This window comes from Chiloscyllium punctatum, chromosome 2 (genome assembly GCF_047496795.1).
Source record: "Chiloscyllium punctatum isolate Juve2018m chromosome 2, sChiPun1.3, whole genome shotgun sequence".
Lineage (NCBI taxonomy): Eukaryota > Metazoa > Chordata > Chondrichthyes > Orectolobiformes > Hemiscylliidae > Chiloscyllium > Chiloscyllium punctatum.
Window position 1 is genome coordinate 85,380,649 of NC_092740.1, and position 16,914 is coordinate 85,397,562.

The 16,914-nt window shown below is 37.2% G+C and overlaps 1 protein-coding gene across 3 annotated transcripts in view; it reads right to left on the minus strand.

Annotated features, from left to right (window-relative positions):
* The window catches only part of trpm6 (transient receptor potential cation channel, subfamily M, member 6), a 168,667-nt gene extending 152,039 nt beyond the window's left edge, over window positions 1–16,628 (minus strand). For 2 of the 3 annotated variants that reach the window (XM_072585004.1, XM_072584993.1), the window contains exons 1-2: window positions 13,675–13,826; window positions 262–341 (exon numbers count right to left, since the gene is read on the minus strand). In XM_072585004.1, the coding sequence (XP_072441105.1) occupies window positions 262–341; window positions 13,675–13,692 (98 nt within the window). In that variant the 5' untranslated portion in view covers window positions 13,693–13,826. Of the gene's footprint in view, window positions 1–261; window positions 342–13,674; window positions 13,827–16,570 lie in introns of those variants that run through there. The other variant, XM_072585013.1, reaches the window with a different exon arrangement.
* Between the last annotated feature and the right edge of the window lie 286 nt (window positions 16,629–16,914).

Consider the following 16,914-nt stretch of genomic DNA (forward strand, 5'->3'; position numbering starts at 1 on the left):
TCCGGGACAGTGAAAGAATATTCAATGAGGTCAGCCTATTTCCAATTTAATGAGCATTTAGGTTTGAGCTGATTACAGAAGGCTCTCTACCAATAAGTCTGAGATCTGCAAAGTTTACTTATCAAAGTAATAAAAATATAAATTATAATTATCAATGAGCTGCAATGTTATGTTTAATATACCCTGTAGTATAATTATTACAAAACTAGATTTCAGAATCCCTGCAAACCTTTTGAATGTGTTACACTTGTATCTACTAACCTGTGTGAATCTTTGGAACTGGGTATAATTTTTCCACATTCGCGCTTATAGAACACCCCTTCAATCCATGATTTCTGGGCCTAGAAGTAAGAAATGAATGCAAACAAGTTATTCTGTATTGTAGGATTTCAATGGATTTGAATAGTGATTTTGGTTGTTCTGTTATATTTAATGAGATGCACTAGTTTGTACAGACTGTTCTTAACTCTGGTATAACATCAGGTGCTGAGTTCATACCTAGGTCATCCCCAAAAACTCTTTCTTCCTACCTCCATAGTGTTCAGTGAATCTGCCCTTGCCTTAGCTCACCTACTGCTGAAATCTATGTCTCTGTCCATGTAATCTCTAGATTTGATTATTTCAACACTATCCTGACTGGTCTCTCACATTCTACCAGCTTTAAACGTGGAAGTCAAAATTCTGCCACCTGTGTTCTCACTCACTGCAAGTCTGAATCAGCCGAGTGCCCCTTGGATCTACTATGGACCCCAGTGAGACAGTGTCTCAGTTTTAATATTCTCATCCCTGTACTGAAATGCAAGTTTTGTTCTCTCTATCTCTGTAATCTCTTACAGTATGCAATCCTTCCTCAATATTGGCATGCTTTGATTCTAGTTGTACCACTGGAGGCTGTACATTCAGTTGTCAGGGCCCCAACCTCTGGAATTCCTTCCCTAAACCTTTCCATATTTCCAACAGTTTTTCTTCCTCTAATGTATTCCTAAAGTTTACCTCTAAATCCCTTGGTCATCTACTCTGAGATCTCCTTAGCTGGCTTGCTATCAAATTTTGTTTGCTCATGTTACTCTGAAGTGTTTTGGGACCACTCTCGCTCCAAGAAAGACCTTAAGAAACTAATCGCTTGCTAATTTTCCATCCTATACAATCATTTCATGACATGGTTGGGTAGCTGGTGACACTGAGGAAGGACATCCTCATGAGTGAGTTTCAATTCAATTAATTAATACTTGATGAAACATTAAACACCTATGGAGCAGTCAGCTCCAGATTTGGTATCATCTGAATACTTTGCTATTTCACTCTGTATTTCAATATCAAAGAAATGTACATGTATCAAAAGAAACACTCCTCCCATCTGAAAAAACACTTTCTACCATAACTCCTGGTTTTCTGTCCTTGATCAATCCTGTTATCCAAGCTGACACTGAACCTTCAATTCCATAGACAACATCCACCTCTTTATCAACTTTCTCTGTCACCTCATGAAAAAATTTAAATTATTAAAGCATGATCTACCTTTTAAACATCCATGCTGGCTCATTTTAAATAGTTCAAAACTAAGCATTATGTTTTCCCCTCATATTGTTTCTAAAATCTTACTAACCAACTGCTGTTGAGTTTAGTAGAAATGTCCTTTTACCCTTTCTTGAACACAGGGTAACATTTGCCACTTTCCATTCCTCCAGCATTTCACCCATCTACATAAGAAGTGAAAAGCTCACAGCATGTTTTTTTCAGCAATTCATATCACTTTTTATTCCATTCACAGGATATCCTAATTTGAAATTCAACTACTGGTGTTTGATAGCCTAATATAGTTGCCAGTAATCCTACAAAAAGTTCCATAACCAGCAAATAAAGTGAATGATCAGATAATCTGGGTTCTTTATAAGTGTGAATTGAAGGAAGGTCATTGACCAGTACGTGAGAAAAACTCATTGTTCTTCTTCAAATAAAGTCTAAATGGGCCTAGATTTAACATTTCATCCAATAGAATGCTGTACTTTATGAACTATGAGCCAAAGTTCTTGATTTGGGCTTGAGTGCACCAATGTTTCATATAGAGCCAGCCACGGAGGGTAACTGCTGGTAATGACACTGTAGAACACCAACTGTTGTATCGCTCTGGTTGATGCTAATCTTGAGTGATTACAGTTTTTATTTCCACCACTATTATGTGATATAAGTAACACATAATCGGTGTTCTTTCTACAAGGAACAACCTGAATACTTTTAAAAACCATTATGTGTTTTATCCAACACGTCGAAATCTATTTTACTGTAATATCGTGCAAAAGTAAATGTTGTAAGTGATCACATTAAGTAGATAAACAATCACTAAAAAATTGCTGCAAACAAATCTGGTCAAAATAAGTTAAACTATAGCTAGCAATCAAGGCAGTGTACATATCACTGAATATTCCACTTGTTATATTTCACAGTCAGCATGAATGCAAATATAATTACAAAAGTATTAGTAAAGCAATGAAGACAACATATACATTAACATCAGTAAAAGCTGCTTGTCAACACTAGTCTTATATTTCTTACATAAAAAATGTAACTTACCATATTTTAATGATTGAAAAAGTCAAATTTATTATTTTTCTATTTCCTTGAAAAAGTAATAAGTTTTTTAAAGTGCTCACAAACATGAGAAATGCCAAACTTTACAGCATAACAGCAATGCACTGCTTTGTTTTCACATCTGAGGTCAGATCAACACAATAGCATGGAATCCGAAATAGAAAAATAAATATTTTATAAAGAACTGTTTATACCCTTTTTGCCTTTCACAAAATATCTTTCAGAAAAGCTGAATGTGGGAAAAAAAAACAAGGAAAGGCTTTACATACCCTCACATCTGCAAGATTTGTGTTAAAAATAAATGTGTCAAGGACATAACCAGAAATATGTTTTAACCCTTCCAGGACAGTAGATATACCCACATTCATTTGTTAAGGAGGTAGCTAGTACTCGTAATGCTCAGTCATCAGTATGCATATATAGATTCCCATTTCTATTTTGTTAAATCCAGAGTTTCATACAAACATACCTTTGAGCGAGATTATTACATAAAAGAACTGAAAGTTACAATGGGCACTCTGAATGCAAAAGGTTAAACCTTCCTCCCTCCATTTAAATACAGGTATATCTGCATTCCACAACTGAATCTTGACTTTCGCCAGAATGAACCTGTTTTGTAAGGACAATTTATTGAAATGGAATGAAATTTACAAATATTGGACAACTAACCACTGATTGAGATCACACAATCACTAATTGTTTAAATCTGGGATGTATGATAGTTTAATTAAATACTGTAAGGTTACTTAGGAGGATTTATAACTTCAACATGAAACAATAAGATCAGTGATAGATTGCAAGAACATCTGTTTCAATATTAAAGTTGGCATAATATACATTCTGTGGTATACTCTGAGTTACTCTTAAGAAAAGTTTGTAATCTTTGAGAAGGGGCAGATGTTAGAAAAATAATTATCATAACAACTTTGACTTCAATTGGCTTAATAATTGTTTTTGGCAGAAGTTTGATAAAGTTCTACCAGTGTGATCATAAATAAGCAGGTGGGTGTCATGGTGGCTCAAAGTGCCAGGGATCCAGGAACAATTCCAACCTCAAGCTACTGTGTGGAGTTTGCACATTCTTCCCATGTCTGCATGGGTTTACTCCCACTCTAAAGATGTGCAGGTTAAGCGAATTGGCCATGCTAAATTGCCCATAGTGTTAAGGGATGTGTAGGTTAGGTGCATTAGTCAGGGGTAAATATAGGGTAGGAGAATGGATCTGGGAGGGTTGCTCTTCAGAGGGTCAGTGTGGACTTGTTGGGCCAAAGGGCCTGTTTCCACACTACAGGAATTCTAAAGTAAATGAAGTGAATTAGTAGGAAATTCACTGAGCAGATTGAAATGTTACTTAGAAATAGTATTCTACTCTGCAGGACCAAAAGTTACTGGTGTGATTGGGTTGTATGGATTCTTTTCCAAGTGACACAAACTTGGTAGCCAAGTGATTGTCTTCTTTGGTGCTGTGATTTTTCTCTATTTCTATGTAAAAGCAAAAGCTAGTTGCTAAATGCATATGTCCTAGGCTGGGATCGCTGGCTAATGGAAACTAATAATGTGAACTGTCGCATTCACCTGAGATGTGATCGAAAGAAGGGAAAGCAAGTTGAAGGCAGGTGCCAGTCACAACATTTATACAAGATTCTAGATCTGATTGTTCACTGGTCAAAGAGAGGATAGTGACATCAATTAAATTCTGCAAACCCTGGGATATTGTGACAAATCTCTCAGTTACCAATCACATTTGTTCCCCAAAATGATACCTCAAGGCATGAATACCAGTGATTAAAGTATTGACTTTGGATACATAATGTGTTTTGGAGGCAGATACAGATATTCTTGGCTCTATAATCTGCTCCAGGTAGCAATGCATTGTGTCAAATTTTCTTGGATATTGGCACTGAGGATGCACCGACTCCACCATTCTCCACTCTGCTACCTATCTCAGGTCCTCGGGGTTGAGTTTCAGTGGTATCATGTGAGTGCTGTTATAAGTGAGATGGGAGGGATATGTTGTCTCCCTCCAGCTTCACTACAGGTCACAACATCAATTTGATTGGGTTGATCAATTCCCAATCTGACCATTCATGTACTAATCTATATTAGACTTAGAATACAAAGATCCATCAGCCAAGTTTCTTCAACAAGCACAAAATTACTGATTTATTATAAAACAAAACTGATTCATTGAAGATTCAAAATGGGTTTACACCCACTTTGTAATATGAAAAGGTAGATGCTTAACCCTCTATGCACACATACCAGATAAAAGGGGATGAAAACACATTTTTCTAAGCAGAAATTCACTTTAGACCAATGATGGTTTGCTCTTAAAGGAATAAATGGCTGATGCATAGAATGTTTTAATGGCTGTTGGTCTAGTATTCTGTCACACCAAGATAAGGCAATAGACAAAAGCAGTTGTCCACGGGGTCATGGCAGACAAAACTTGCTCAGGAATCACAGTATCAAGAAGTCTGTCATATGTTCTTCAAGAGGACAATAAGTTTGACATTGGACTTACAGTAAGGGTGTTTGAGAAAAGATAGATGATCAGCGTAATCTTTCCCCCAGTGAATGTTTCCTGCACTGACATCCAAAACAATATCTGAATAAAGCAGCTACAAAACCCAAGCTGGCGATATCTAATTAATTGAATCCAACTAATCAGCTAAAGTCATGAGAATTCCCAGACTTGTCTGTTCATTACCTCTTTAAAAAGATCAACCCAAATATCCACATAACTTAAAAAATTTTCTACATTCTTTTAAAACTCAAATTCTCAAATAAAATTAAATATGAATCCTTTATAACAGTGCAATACCAATTCTGCATGATTCTTTTTAGACTGAGACCCATGAAATTTGAATTCTTGAGCTCAGGATTCAAGAATGTGTTTAATAGAGCCTGTCCTATTGTCACATGTTTTAACCTTTTATTCCATGGTGGCATGAGATTAATGAACAAAGTGAGGTGATTAAATTTCTCCCGCACTGTAAAGAAATCTTGGGGCTCAAGACAGTACCAATCATTGTCACAGACACTAAACTGCCCATCACTCCAGTTCCATATCTCTGTATGTGGGCATAAGGCTCGGCTCCCTGAACTTTGTTGCTTGTATGTTCAATCTTGTTCTCATTATACTTTCCCAGGTTGTCTATCCCACCAATCCTCCAAGCCTTAGTTTTCTCATCCCATTGCTGCATTTGGTCTCTGCCAGCAGTTCCAATACCCACCACCCAACTAGGAAAAGTCTTTCAGATGATAAAATATTAATCTTTAATTTGTAGTTACATCACGTAGTCATGGCAATATCAACTCGCCTTGGATATGCACTTAGGAAGAATAAGTTGCAGCATTCAGCAATGATGTGAGGATAAGACAATAGGGTTGGACTTAAAATAACAGTTAAATCAATAAATTGGTTGATGAGTTGAATAGGAGACAGGGTAATGTCAATAAGTGCTACTTATATGGACTTTCAAAAGGTATTTGACAAAATATCTCAAGAGATTGTTGGCTAATGTTGAACATCAAGGATTTCAGTGAAGGAAAATTATTAACTTGGTTAGTAAATTGACTAAGCACTGTAGAATGGAGGATGGGAAGTTATGGGAAGATAATCTAATTGGTGAGAAGTAACTTGTGGTTTCCTGCTGGGATGTGTGTCAATGACTTAGATGAGGGTTCTTTTGGCACCAGAATTGTACAAAGCATTGGATTTTCTTGGATTTTCAAATACAAGCCATTTTGCATCCAGAGAATAGGGAGGGCTTGTATGGGATGGGTTGAAGGTGGGGAGGTAGAACTTAAAGCATTGCACTGCACTCAGATCTTGCCTGTGCAAAACTTTGACTTATTCAATTTTCTGGGATCAGATTAAGAATGGTCTCCTGTGGCCAGCACCCAGATGTCTAGAGAGAAGAAAATTCCAGCTTTGATAAATATTGGTTACGTGAATCGCTGGATTTTCAATATTGTATCTGTCTTCAAATTTGTTGATTGTATGATAGTAAGCTATATAAAATTACAAAGACATGTTAACAGAATTCAGTATTACTTTATTGATTATTAATAGATAACCAAAACAGTCGCACGCGTCTTTCAATAGAATGCAAACTTGAAGTCATCTAATTGAACATAAAAAGAAAATAACAGAATACAGTTCAGGTATAACACTGACATCTATGTGACAATGTGGAAAATTGCTCAGGTATGAGCTGTACACAAAAAGCAGGATAAATCCAACCATGTCAATTACTGTCCCATCAGTCTACTCTCGACCTACAGTAAAATGATGGAAGATGCCATCAGCAGTGCTATCAAGCACCTGCTCAGCAATGACCTGTTCAGTGACAGCCAGTTTGGGTTCATTCAGGGCCTCTCAGCTCCTGATCTCATTACAGCCTTGGTTCAAACATGAGAAAAAGAGCTAAATTCCAGAAACAAGGTGAGAGTTATAGTCCTTAACATCAAGGCCGCATCCAATCAAGTGTGGCATATAGGAACCTCACCAAGACAGGAATCAATTGGCATGGGGGCAGACTCTCCACTGGTTGGAGTCATACCTGGTTTCTGGGAAAATGGCTGTGGTTGTTGGAGGTCAGTCATCTTAGTTCCACACCATCTCTGCAGAGGTTCCTGAGGGTAGTGTCCTAGGCCCAATCACCTTCAATTGCCTCATCAATGACCTTCCCTCCACAAGGTCAGAAGTGGGAATGTTTGCTGGTAATTGCACAATGTTCAGTACCATTCGCAACTCCTCAGATCCTGAAGCACTCCATGTTCAAATGCAACAAGACCTGGACAATGTCCAGGCTTGGGCTGACAAGTGGCAAGTAGTATGCGCAGTAGTATGCGCACCACACAAACACCAAGCAAAGACCATCTCGAATATGAAACAGTCTGCCCCTTGTCATTCAATGGTGTTATCATCACCGAACACCCCACTAACAACATCCTCAGAGTTAAGAATGAGCAAAAACTCAACTGGACTTGTCATGTAAATACAATGTCTACAAGAGCAGATCAGAGGTGACGAATTCTGCAGGAATAAACTCACCAAAGCCTGTCCACCATCTAGAAAGCACAAGTCAGGAGTGTGATCCAACCAGTAGAGAGTCTGCCCCCATGCCAATTGATTCCTGTCTTGGTGAGGTTCCTTGATGCCACACTTGATTGGATGCGGCCTTGATGTTAAGGACTATAACTCTCATCTTGTTTCTGGAATTTAGCTCTTTTTCTCATGTTTGAACCAAGGCTGTAATGAGATCAGGAGCTGAGAGGTGCTGAATGAACCCAAACTGGCTGGGTGCAGCTCCAACAAAATTCAAGAAGATTGACAGCATTCAGGACAAAGCCACCTGCTTGATTGAAACCACATCCACATGCATCCATCCCCTCAACCACTGATGCTTAGTAGCAGCAGTGTGTACACTGCAGGAATTCACCAAAGATCCTTAGATAGTTCCTTCCAAACCCATGACTACTTCTATCTAAAAGGGCAGCAGATACATGGGAAGCCGACCACCTGCAATTTCCCCTCCAAGACACTCACCATCCTGACTTGGAAAAATAATGCCAGTCCTTCACTGTCATTAGGTCAAAATCCTGGAATTCCCTCTCTAAGGGCATTGTGAGTCTACTTACAGCACATGGAATGCAGCGGTTCAAGAAGGCAGCTCACCACTACCTTCTCAAGACTAACTAGGGATGGTGAATAAGTGCTGACCAGCCAGTGATGCCCATGTCCCATGAGTGGATTAAAAAAAAAGGAAATAGCTGGAAACAGTTGTGATCCAAAGTATCTTAGTGATCTGGCTACATAACCCCTTACAAAGTTATGAGGAGGTACAGAAAATAATCAAAATAACTAATAGGGTGCTGGCCTCTACATCTAAGGTCTAGATTACAAGCAGGTAGAAGTACCTCAGGTATAGAAGCTTTGGCAGTTGACACATGGAGTATTTTGAGATGTTCTGAACTTTCCACCTTAATACGGATATATTTATTGTCCTTGGAGCAATTGCATTGTAGATTGAACAGAATTATGTCTAACTTCCAATGTTTACTTTAGGGCAGCAGATTAAACAAGGGAGGGCTTTAGTAATTCTGGAATTTACATGGAATAACAGTGGTTTGATCAATGTTTTCATTGAGCAGAACAAATAGGGGAGGTGGTGGGAAATGAACCCATCCAGTTGGGAAGGATTAAGAGGCATAGCCTATAAACTCATCAGGAACTTCAAGAGTTCATTGAAAACATTTCTATACAAAAAGAGTGGCAGAAGTTTGGAATACTCTTCCACAAATGGCAATTGCTGCTTGATCAGTATTAATTCTGAACCTGAGTTTGATGGATGTTTTTAACCATAGTAATTAAAATTGGGGCAAAGGTGGGTATATGGAGTTAGCCCATAGATTAGCTGTGACCATATTGAGTAGCAGAGAAAAATCAATGGGAGAAATTGTCTTCTCCTGTTCCTATATCAGTCAATTTATTAAAGACCCAAGTTTACTGTCACCCGCCATTGTGTTCTGGCCTTGTGATCTCACTTGCACCATCCCTGTAGATCCCACTTATACTACTTCATACAATTGGATACCATTATCTTGCCAGATTCCAATTCACACAGAGTTCAAGAAGTAGAATCAGAAGGAAATGTAGAATATGATGTCATCCTGGTTAACCCTCCACCTTTAAAAATGCAACATTTCTGTGGGATGTAGCCATTATCCATAGGAGAAACCTGCCACAGTCTGAGCCTGCAGGAACACATCCAGCTTTAATAAATCATAGTGAAAACAGAGATTTCTGGAGAATCACAGCAGGTTTGGCAGATTCTGTTGAGAGAAAGCAGAGTTAATGTTTCAAATCAGGAAATTCTTCCACAGAACTTGCTTTTCAGACTAGAGGCTGTGATCAGTGGTGTGCCACAAGGATCAGTGCTGGCTCCACTGCTTTTTGTCATTTATATAAATGATGTGGAAGTGAACATAGGGGTATAGTTATAAGTTTGAAGATGACACCAAAATTGGAGGTATAGTGGACAGCAAAGAAGGTTACCTCAGATTACAATAGCATCTTGGCCAGGTGGGCCAATGGGCTGAGTGGAGTTTAATTTAGATAAATGTGAGGTGCTGCATTTTGGAAAAGCAAATCATAGCAGGACTTACACACTTAATGGTAAGGTCTTGGGGAGTGTTGCTGAACAAAGAGACCTTGGAGTGCAGGTACATAGCTCCTTGAAAATAAGAGTCGCAGGTAGATAGTTAGTGAAGAAGGCATTTGTTACGCTTTCCTTTATTGGTCAGAGTATTGAGTATTGGAGTTGGGAGGCCATGTTGCCGCTGTACAGGACATTGGTTAGGCCACTGTTGGAATACTGCATGCAGTTCTCGTCTCCTTACTATCAGCAGAATGTTGTGAAACTTGAAAGGGTTCAGAAAAGGTTTAATAGGATGTTGCCAGGGTTGGAGGATTTGAGCTATAGGGAGAGGCTGAACAGGCTGGGGCTGTTTTCCCTGGAGCTCGGCAGCTGAGGAGAGGTATATAAAATCATGAGGGGCATGGATAGGATAAATAGGCAAAGTCTTTTTCCCTGGGGATGGGGGGTCCAGAACTAGAGGGCATAGGTTTAGTGTGACAGGGGAAAGATATAGAAGGGACCTAAGACCAACTATTTCACACAGAGGGTGGTGCGTGTATGGAATGAGCTGCCAAAGGAAGTGGTGGAGCATCATACAATTGCAGCATTTAAAAGGCACCTGGATGGGTATATGAATCGGAAGGGTTTAGAGGAATATGGGCCAAGTGCTGGCAAATGGGACTAGATTAGTTAGGATATCTGGTCAGCATAGACAAGTTGGACTGAAGGGTCTATTTCTGTGCTGTACACCTCCATAACTCTATGAAGAGGGGACAATGAACCTGAAACATTAACTCTGCTTTCTCACCACAGATCCTGCAGACCTACAACATTTCTACACAACTTTCTGTTTTTATTTCAGTTCTATAGCATCCATATTTCTTTACTTTACTTTGGTAAATCGAAGCCCATTTTCCATTTTCCTCACAGTGGAGCACCATAGTTAGGAGCGAGAAAGTTCAGGGTCAGTGTATGGTGAAATCCTTTTACAGAAGTTGAGTAAAAATTAAATGACTATTTCAAATCATTGTCTGAGCTTTACCTCCCCAATGAAGAAAGCAAACTGTGAACCAATGAAACAAGCCAAAAAGCCACGAACAATTTTCTGAAAGGAAGACGCAAGATCAAATTATATCTTCTCATTAGTCAACTTGTTCATTAAGCCATTTTTTTTTTAGGTGGAAGTGAACAGTTTCACTCTTCAGAAGTTATGGAGATTAGAGTCTGCTGTCAGTGCTGGACTGAAGCACAGATGAAGTATTTTTCAGAATAATGATTTATTACCATTATGAATTTAGAAACTTCATATTCATTCACCAGCATAAGCAGTTGAAGACATATTTAACTTGCTAGTTCAGGTTATTTACATTATGTAACCGGGCAACTTTGTATCTTTCACAAACATGTGTTTACCCTTAAGCAGTACTGATATCCTTCTCTGAGCACCACTAAAAACTAAATAATTACTTTCAGTGGATAGCTAAATGAGATTAATTTTAAATCTGGATTGAACAAACTTTGTGTGTAAGTGAATATAGTGTGTATAGTAAGAAGAAACAGAATGAATCTTTACTTCTGTCAACCTGGTTCTTCTATCTTCTTAAACAGACACAAAATATTTCTCTGAAAAGTAAATTATCCTGACTTTTCATAAGATCTAGCAAATAATTAGTTAAGCCTGCTGCTCAGCATTACAAAGTAACTTGCTTAAAATTCTTGTCTGCACATCCAAATTAACTTTAAGTATAATGACATGCATAATCCAGGTTTAATTTTTAAAAGTTTCACCTTCGGATCCTTTGACCTTGTACAATGTTGGAACTCTCAACTACACCCAGTACTCAACCTCACCATTCACTCTGTTGGTTTTCCTAAAATTCACTGGCATTCAAATGAAAACATCTTAATAATATCCATGCCAACCTTGCAATCTTAACAGATTTTCAAGAAACAAAATGTCACTACAACAGGACACATATCCACAGAGTTCCTGCTGGCAACTTTTTTTTCAAATATTCCCAAACATCTATCTCACTAATCAAGTAAATTTATTGCACGAAAAGCAGTAAAATGGAAATATTACAGTATATTACACCCTTACAAAGTGCTGTGAATTTGAAAGTTGCTGTTTTCTTCTGAACATATTCCATAAACCCAATTTTGGAACTTTCAAGCTGTTGTCTGGCCAGAACATAATGTTGCTGGATAATAATGTTGCTGTTATGGGTCATAATGATTCAAGAAAAATGCTTTCTTCACTGTGAAATTAGTTATTAGTTACAGATAACAAGTGAATATGTGTTCCATTGCTGAAAGGCAGAAAAAACTGTACAGACTTCGCTAAAAAACATTTGGATCCCATCTGCTATTGCTACATCTCTTGCTGCATCAACATGAAAATAAATGTTTAATGGAACTAAGGAGAAAAGGCATCATTCTGCAAATAAAATGTACAGTATAGACAGTCCAAATCCCATGTCATGAAACTCAATAATATGATGAAAATAATTGAGAATTTAAACACTCAACTTGAAACAAAAAATCTCTGGAGGTTAATACAAATGCAATGCACAGAGGACATTTCATTATTATTTGATAAGTTAAGGAAATGTGAGTATTACAACATTATGTAATTATTTGTATCCTGAAATACTCTCAATCGTGTAATCCTTTTTATTATTTAATACTGGATGTTTATTTAATGAGTGTCTATAAATTACTATATGTCTTATTTGTATTGTTTTCATATTTCAACACCAGCCATCATGATTTGTCAATTACCCAATTACCTAATACCTAGATATGTTACTACATGGAAAAATGAAACATCAATGAAAAATATTCTCTCTTTGTTTAATGGTAACTGCAGCCAAATACATGCATGCTAATAAAAATTAAATTCCAAGCTGAAAATACAAGGCTAATTTTGTCTTTGTATTTTTCTTACACAAAGTAATGAGGAGCCAGAGTTAAACTCACTCACCTAATCCCAGGACCTGAAGTAACTTTTTTAAAGTTTCCTCCAAAGTGGTCGCCAGTATTTTAATCATAAAGACAGGAATGGCCTTCCAGCACTTTATTAAATGAGAATGATGAAATTTTCCAGAAATGTGGCCCAATATATTGTATTCTCCAATAACCCATTCAGTCAAATATTACTTCCTCTTCTCAGGTTAAGATGGGCAAGCCTCATGTTAATCATCAACATTTTCAACAACAATTAAGTTCATGAGTTAGGTGGCCCTTGATGCAAAGTCTCACCAGATTGTGTCAAAAATTCTTTGCATGAACGTTTCTGTAAATATTGACTAAGGTTTGAAAGTAATGGCAATAAATAAATTTGCAATTTGCTTTAATCCTCTGATTTGCGATCATGTAATTTTATCTGGGCATTTGAAATCTAGACTTCTTTTTAATAAAAGGAATAATATTATTCAGGGAATATATTCTAACTCTTTATGCATCTGTTTACACAAATAAACTAGCATCTGATTTACACAGTGGACCTTAAATGAGTGCACAATGTAATTGATTTCTGTCCACACATGATCGCAAGCCACAAGTAAAAACTCACATATCAATACACCGCACTAATAGTTGCATAAAATATATTATTTTCTACAGAAATGCATCATTTGTTTCAGGCAGCCCATTGCAGTTTACCTCTTGTTTACTTGTTCTATTGGTAAGAAGTTAAGCTGTTGGACTGTTTCAGTGTCAAGAAGTGGACTTTGGCATCGTAGAAGATAAACCGCGCACAAGTTAAGTATTAAAAGAGAACCCATGAATAGTTTTACACTTTCTACAAACACTGCGACCTGTGTCACTGCACTGCACTACTGTTTAAAATTAATTATAAACTTTGTTTTAAGATTGTTGCAACTCAAATACAAGACAGATGTGCACTGGTTTTCCAGGTCATGACAAGATTTGGTACCTTAAGCTGAACCTTCATTTAACTCGTCGTTGTCTGCTTGGAAGGGAACAGGGATACCTTCTGATGACTTTAGCAAAAATGAAACTTTGTAGACTTCCAAAGCATTGGGAAGCAGAAGAATGCCTTCAGAGCTGCACAGTGCCACGGTAAAAATGACACCTTCAATATTAACCAAGGCTGACTGCACTACACTGATCCTTGAACTCTGGCGGTGGCGATCTGACACTTACCCAGTTCCTACTCTGATGTAAATATAATTGTATTTTCAGATTATGACTCATTGAATTTGCAAACTAATTTTACCATGCAACCTTCAATAAATAATGTACTTGGAAAACCTGTCTTCTTGGCATCAACAAATAATGATACAATCTTGGCTCTACTGTGACCCGAGTAAATATTTTATTTTTTTAAAAAACTGCATACCGTATTAAAGTTTCATTCTCTACATGTGTCATATATTCCTTCAAAAAGTATTAGGAATAGACTTAACTTGTGTCAGACAAACCAGTTGTGTAATAGTAACTTAATTCAGAGACCATTAAACTAGATACAGAAAATGGTAAGAACCCTTATAGGTTTTTTTAGACTTAGATTAGATTCCCTACAGTGTGGAAACAGGCCCTTGGGCCCAACAAGTCCACATCAACCCTCCGAAGAGTAACCCACCCAGACCCATTTCCCTCTGACTAATGTACCTAACACTATGGGTAGCTTAGCATGGCCAATTCACCCGAAATGCACATCTTTGGACTGCGGGAGGAAACCGGAGCACCTGGAGGGAACCCACGCAGACATGGGGAGAACGTGCAAACTCCATACAGACAGTTCTTTGTAAAATACAATTATAACGTTATAGTATATCAGGAGGGAAAACAATGACAGGTTCTTTCGGTGATGCATAAGGTTTTTAGGATCATCTGCAAAATAACAAGGAGATAGATTAGGATTTTATTTTTACAAAGAGGGCTGTTAGGAATTTACAAGGGTCAGTACAGAATTGAAAATAGTTTATAAAGGCAAGTAAATGAATAATTGAAAAAAAGGGACGAGAATGAAACTAATGAATCAAACCTGAATTATTAACCTGTTGGAACATCAGGCTTACAACATTAAGTAAAAAAAATGACATTAATCAGAAATCAAGATTCTTTCCACGAGACTTTAGGAAGAATATATCAAGAGATCCCCATAGCACTTTTACATTTTGATTACTCGTAAATTAGTTGAGATAGTGGAAGTGAATGAGGCTGTGAGTGATAAGCATTTAAAAACAAGCAGGAGAATCAGAAGGTGAACCATCAATTACCTTCAATGACAAGATAGACTGAGCACAGTCAAGGTGTATTCTCTCAAAAGGAAATAAAGTACAATAAGTAAATCAGAGCTTCCTGGAATGACAAAGGAGACAGAAAGCAAGTTAAAGTACAAGAAATGTGCTTATAAGAGGTGCCAGATACTAAATACAATTGCGCCCAACCTGAATACAGAAAACTCAGAAGGGAGGTGAAAAAGCAAAAATAAGAGAACTTAGGAGACAATTAGGCATAAAGAGAAAATCTACAGTGTTCTATGAACAAATCAATAGTAAAAGGGTGGTAAACCCAATATTCAAATCAATAAATTCCATCCAACCAGATTGTAATAACAATATGGTATCGGAGCTTCCACCCTCAGCGCTTTGTCTATGAGCATGCATAGTTTCCTAAAATCTAATCAAAGTCAGTGAACAAAGGAACTTTGTGCCATCACTAATGTTGCTACTAAATATTAAGTATCTTGAATTAGATCATGTTTCTTTCTCCCAGATAATATCAAATATCAAGTGATCATTATATTTCAAATGTCCATTAAACTCTTTTCAAAATCTAGCATTTCAATACTCAAAACAAGATAGATCTCCCAACAAAAACAAATAGCTGGAGAAACTCAGCAGGTCTGCCAGTATCAGTGGAGAGAAGGCAAAATTAACATTTTGAGTCGAGTGACTCTTCATCAGACCTTCCAATTTCTCTTTCTCCGACCAGAACTTGCCTACCAATAAGAAAATCTTACTAAAATACATTAATATTGGAGAAAAGAGTTTTGATTCAGTGTTTTAGGCAGATTCATTTTAAAAATGTACTCAGCAGAATATTTCATAATTCAATGTGTTTTGATAGCCTGAAAGTATTGGGAAAGTACATCATCACTGGTTGGATCATAACCCATTGGTTTCACAACTTTTATAGCGCTTGGTCAAGGTAACAGTGTGCAAGAATAAAGAATCTAAGACAGAGAATAAAAGGTTCTTTCTTTACAAATTAAAACCAGAACTTTCATTTCAGGACAATAAAACTTTAGGGGTACATTGTATGAAAAAAGAGCTGTGGGGTTTATTTTGGTTTTCAGCTGTAAATACATTTGTATATTGTGTGCACTCTACCAGTAATGAGTATTGATGGTTTCCCAGTATTTATTTTCACCTCATTTTGATTGATGCAAATGCCACATTTATATTTCAGATGTCACAATGGAGAACTTTGGAGATTTGGAGAACAATGGAGACTTGTTGACATTGACTTTACCACAAACACAAAAGTACAATTCACATCAATCTAAATTCAAAAAGTGACAACGAATATCAGAGAATTTCTAAACCACAAAATTGTGTGTTTAATAAACCCAAAATATGACTGTCCAAGAAGCCATATCTAAAGACAGCAATTTGTTCTATGAAGATAATTGTTGCATTAAATTGTTAATAAATTGCCTTTGTAATGAAGCATAATTGTCGAAGTAACACTGCATAAAATATGAAATTCTGTTTTTAAAAAAATCAATCCAGCTTATTCCTCCAAAGTTACCAACAACCTGGATCTTCACTATCAAGTTGAACAAGAATTTTAAAACTCACCATGTGTAACTGCACAAACTAAAATTCAAACATGAACGTGCTTTGGTCATTAACCTGAAAGACCAGTGTGCCGTTCTGATTCACACAACCAATTTTCAATCAGGAATTTCAGCATTCGAAGAATACATCGATCATTGTAAAATGAGCACAAAGCAAGTGCTTTGTCAACTTAAACACAAAGAAGGCGGCGCACTATGAGTTGCAAAACATAAGGGCAGGTATTTTTAATGGCATCGGTCCGGTGACTTAAGATTTCTCCCTCAAAGCCTAAAGGCTTTTCCAGGAACCATAATTTCACAAAGGTTTAAAGATAGCGTGCATTGAACTATTTGCGGCATGCCACC